This window comes from Helianthus annuus, chromosome 9 (assembly GCF_002127325.2).
Source record: "Helianthus annuus cultivar XRQ/B chromosome 9, HanXRQr2.0-SUNRISE, whole genome shotgun sequence".
Taxonomy (NCBI): Eukaryota; Viridiplantae; Streptophyta; class Magnoliopsida; order Asterales; family Asteraceae; genus Helianthus; species Helianthus annuus.
The window spans coordinates 72359272-72364319 of NC_035441.2; the positions used below are offsets into that span (position 1 = coordinate 72359272).

General features: G+C 40.1%; 1 protein-coding gene across 1 annotated transcript; it reads right to left on the reverse strand.

Moving 5' to 3' along the window:
- Window positions 1-2165: 2165 nt before the first annotated feature.
- Window positions 2166-4048, reverse strand: LOC110877923 (F-box/kelch-repeat protein At1g22040). Its single transcript, XM_022126150.2, has 2 exons — window positions 3921-4048; window positions 2166-3655 (listed from the first exon to the last, which is right to left on the reverse strand). Exon 2 carries the CDS (start codon window positions 3639-3641, stop codon window positions 2316-2318), a length of 1326 nt encoding a protein of 441 aa, XP_021981842.1. The 5' UTR covers window positions 3642-3655; window positions 3921-4048; the 3' UTR covers window positions 2166-2315.
- Window positions 4049-5048: the final 1000 nt, after the last annotated feature.

Genomic DNA, 5048 nt, shown 5'->3' on the forward strand with positions numbered 1-5048 from the left:
TATTATTAATGTGGTTATCAACACCTAAAATAGATTAGGCTTGTTCCACAAGTTTTCCTCTATTATATATAGTCTCTTGTATCTCTTGTAATACATACCTCAATCAATAAGATCAATCTCTTTCTTTATATTGTTCTTTATATTCCTTTTGCTATTAGGCTAGTTTTACAACAGTTAATAAATATATATTTTCTATTTTATTTATAAAGGGTCAACAAGTTGAATGAAACGGGCTCAACAAGTCAACCATAACAAGAATAATAATCAGGTTAAAAATGGCAATCATCACCTGTTTGACACACTCAATTTACAAGCCGCACAGAATGTACCATCCATTTCACAAGTCAATCAAAAGCTGGTGTATGCGGATGACGTTGTCTTCATTGGGGGAAAACAACATTCGCAACATTATTCGGCTTATGAGATGCTTCTTTCTAATTTCGGGGTTGAAATTAAGTCACAAAAAGTCAAGCTTATTTGGTATTGGGGTGGGTGAAAATGTGGTGGAAAACGTGGCTAATATTATCAATTGCAAGGTGGGGAAGTTTCCTTGCAAATATTTGAGGCTGCTAGTGGGGACAAACATGAACCAAATTCGAAATTGAAAAGGTGTGGTAGATTGCTTCAAGACAAGGTTATCAAAGTGGAAGGCAAAGACGTTGTCCATTGGGGGTCGAGTTACTTTATTAAAATCTGTTCTTGATAGCCTTCCTCTCTATTTTTTTCTCTCTTTATAAAGCCCCGAAAGGCGTCCTTGATTCCTTATAAGCTTTACGAAGAAGATTTTTTTGGGGAGGTAATGAAGAAAAAACAAAGACTAGTTGGGTGTGTTGGGAAAGAGTTATTGGGCCGGTCAACAAGGGCGGTCTAGGGTGGGGGTCTCTCCGTTATATGAATATAATAAGTCTATTGTCGAAATGGTGGTGGAAATATAAAAGTGAAACAAATAGTCTATGGTGCAAAATTGTCACGGCTATACACTTTCAACAAAGCTCATGGTCTTACATGCCAATGAAAGAAGGATTTAATAGGGTGTGGAGTGGGATTTACAAGATTGGAAAGGAATTATTGGACCAAAATGTGAATATAAAATCTCTGATTAAGGCGAAACTTGGAAACGGCGAATCGGTTCGATTCTGGACAGATTTCTGGTCTGGGGACGGTCCACTTTTGGAAAGTTTTCCAGCGCTCTTTGACTTAGAACCGAATAAAAATGTTTCTGTCGCCACAAGAATTAGGGGTGAGGAGTGGATACGAAGTATTAACAGTGCAGCCGAAGTAGAAGAGCTGGGGCGGTTTCGAATGCTTGTACAAAATACATCAGTGGGTATGGGTCAAGATACATGGGAGTGGACCCTCAATTCAAGTGGGGATTTTTCAGTCGCTTCATGCCAAGATTTACTTGCTAAATACGCGGTACCTTTTTACCCTTACTCTTGGGTTAAATGGGTTCCCAAAAAAAAAAAAAAAATTTGCTTGGCGAGCCGAACAAGATCGACTTGCAACACTTAAAGGCCTGCAAAAAAAGAACATGCTCATGGGTTCGGCTATATGTAGATTATGTGGAGAAGCCCAAGAAGATGCTGACCATCTTTTTGTATCATGTTATACATCGACATTATTGTGGCAAAAGGTGAGCGAGTGGTGCAACATACCCCAACTCTACGCATTCAGCATTCGAGATCCCTTTCAAGTGCACAAAGGCGTGATAGCATCCGAGCATAAGAGATGTTTACTGCAGGTGATAATTTTGGCCTCATGCTGGGCAATTTGGAAGGCGCGGAACGATCTAATTTTCAACGGAAAAAGAGTGTCTCTTGATAGAATTTTTGGAGAAATGCAAGTGTTAGCCTTCCTATGGATCAGAAATAGATCAAAAACCAACAATACAGATTGGGACACCTGGGTGAATTTTAGTTTCTCTTGATATGTATGTTTTATAATTGTGTTTTTTTGGGTGTTGGCCGTAGGTGTAAGCACCTTGCTGGCAACCTTTTTGCCTTGTAATTTTTGGTGATTATGGAATGGATATGTTTGTTTGCCGATAAAAAAAAAAAAAAAAAAAAAAATCAAAAGCTGGTGAACTAGTAGTTACATAACCAAGTTTAAAGAAAATAAGTAGTTACTGTTAGTATCATCTTAAATCCCTAATCAAAAAGATCACATGGTTTTTTAACACTTCTCACATGGTAAACTTCTATATAAGTGGTAACCTCCGTTTCAAGAAACCAACCTCATATTACATTTGTACACAGGACATAAAACATAGTCAAAAGTAGTTAGAAAGAGAGAGATGCGTTATGAAACGAACCCACTTATATATCGAGATTTTGACAACCCTCAAGCCTGCCTAAACGAAAATTCCTGGAAGCAATCACATTCCAGATATATGACTCAGAAGTCGTCACTGATTCAGAATCTCCTTCATCTAATGATGCAGTCGAATCATCTCGTTTATCACCCCGCATCACTACCATGTTATCGTTATCATCTATAGTGACCACATGAAGCTTCCCAAGTAAACCCGTAAGTATATATGGTGAGTGGTTGCGTAAAGGCACGTATCCTTCAACCACTATCCAAGAATCATCGGGGTGATTATAAACATATACTTTTCCACCTTCCAAAGCACCTTCCAAAGAGTATATAGGATCCATCGCATATAGATCACCATCAAGAATCACACTCGGTTTGGTTCCCCATATGCGAGGGGGCCAATCTTCACCCATGACCGTTGGCATATCGACCCATGAATTTGTTTCAGGGTCATAAACTTCACCACCAACATCAGCGAAAAACGGCAAGCGAAGGAAACTCTGAGGAACATATAGTTTTCCTCTGTAAGATGCCAATCCTATAGTAACAGGGTTCTGTGAACCTCCTAAAAACGCAGTTGCGTGTGCTTTTGAACATGGCATGCTTGGTATATCCGACCACAACCCGGTTTCGGGATCAAAAACCTCTGCCGACTGTAGCGGGGTTTTACTGTAATGATTATCACCAACACGACTAAAGCTAATGCCGCCAACAACAAACAGTTTATTGTTTAACACCCCGGTTTCAAAATAAGCCCTACCAACAGACATGGGGTTTGCTTCAATCCAAGAATTTGAAACCGGGTCGTATTTCCAGACACTGGTCAAACTAGAACATCCAGACACCCCTCCTAACATGTATAGGCAGCCATCAACAGCTGCAAAAGCACAACTACGATACACAGTCCGAAAACACGATAAGCTTCGTCTATAACCAATTTCTACAAGTGCATTAGGAATAGGAGGCAATCTTTGCCATCTTTTAGAAATGGGGTCCAACGCGTGCAAGAAACGTCCAAATAGCCCCTTATTCACCAAAATGTAGAGCCATTCCTCTGTGGTACCTAATTCTTTCCTGATGTTGTAAATTTCAGGGCTGGTTACTGCGGCTCTCCAGCTGGGCGATACTGCCTTCAAATTCAAATAGCCAATTCTGGGAGTTCTAGCAAGAATCTGAAGAGAGATTTCATCAGGAAGACCGGGAATCAATCGAGGCTCATCATACCAAACACCTGATGATGTTTTCTGTCTCTTACAGGATTCATTAGGTGGAGCATGAAATGATCCAATCCGTTTAAGATGATTTTTGCTCAAAAAAGCTCCCATTAAGATAGTCGGTCCTATATGTTTATGAACATGAAGAAATGTTTAACTTGAAATCTGATATATCAGCAACACAAAAGCAAGTAACTCCTTGATATAAACAACTGCACCCTGGTTTTCTTAAATTTAAATTACCCAGAAAGAAAACACGTTTAACAGCTGATCAAACCGAGATGTTTACAAGAAACCATAGTATTTCGTTGAACTATAAACCCTAGGAATTCAACAACGAGATTGCATAAAATAAACAAAATAAATCGGAAAACGACGCATTATAAGTACCTGGTATGAGACAAAATTAGGGTTTTCAGTTCAGGTAGCGAATTTGGGGAAGAACACTGAAATTACTCCAGTGTCGTATCTGTGAACCCAAGCTTCCTAGGTGTGCCATCTGTATTCAAAGATATGTAAAAGTTGTTATAAATAGCGGTAATCACGAAAATAGCCATTGACTGGTCAATTTTTCAAAAATGGCCAGTTGACACCCCATAAAATGCCGTTTCACAAATTTCAATCCGGCTCAAGACAAAAGTTAAGAACTTTCCTCAAAAAATAGTCAGCTTTTGACACGTGTTAACTGTCAACAAAAAGCATGTCATTACTGTCAAAGATGATAAGTATCACACATCCCTATGTTCCACCTTTCTTATCAGCTTGTGAAAAGATGATTAGTTTTTGGTAAATAATGGTCAAAATGGCTCCACTTGTTAACTGTCAACAAAACGGCTCCCCATCTTTAATCATTTTGATACTTATCAGCTTTCTCTCCCCTCTTTCTATCTCCTCTTTCTCTCTCCCTCTTCATCTTCTTCACCGAGCACCCACCACCCTCACCTCCCACCACCACCCTGCAACTCCCACCACCCTCACCGAGCACCACCACCCTGCAACCAACCACCACCCTCACCGAGCACCACCACAAATAAGGACTACCTGTCCATCAACAACTACTGCTGTCACCATAACACATACAACCGACACCAACTGCTTCATCATCGACGCATTAATCACTTGCTGCCGCTCCCTCTCCACCACTGCCACCTGTCCATCACCACCGCTGTTCCAGTGCATTATCTTCGGAGTTTATTTTCAAAGATTTTAACAGATTTATGGCTTCTTGAAACCACGAAATGACCAAATCCGGCAAGAATTATAACAGATTTTAACTATGTAGAAACCCAGATCTAACTTTTTGTTGTCACGACCTCAAAAAAAAGACGCCGAAAGTACTACTCATCATCTCTGTTAATCAATTCTGCCGACAAACATTAACCATCGCGTACAACGAACCTCCGTCGCCGGCCAACGCCTCCGTTGATCGGAACTTTCCTCCCTTGCCGCCCCACTTGGCTGAACTCCAGGAGTGGTTTGTTAGGGTTTTTAGAAGAAGAAATTGACAAGTTTAATGAT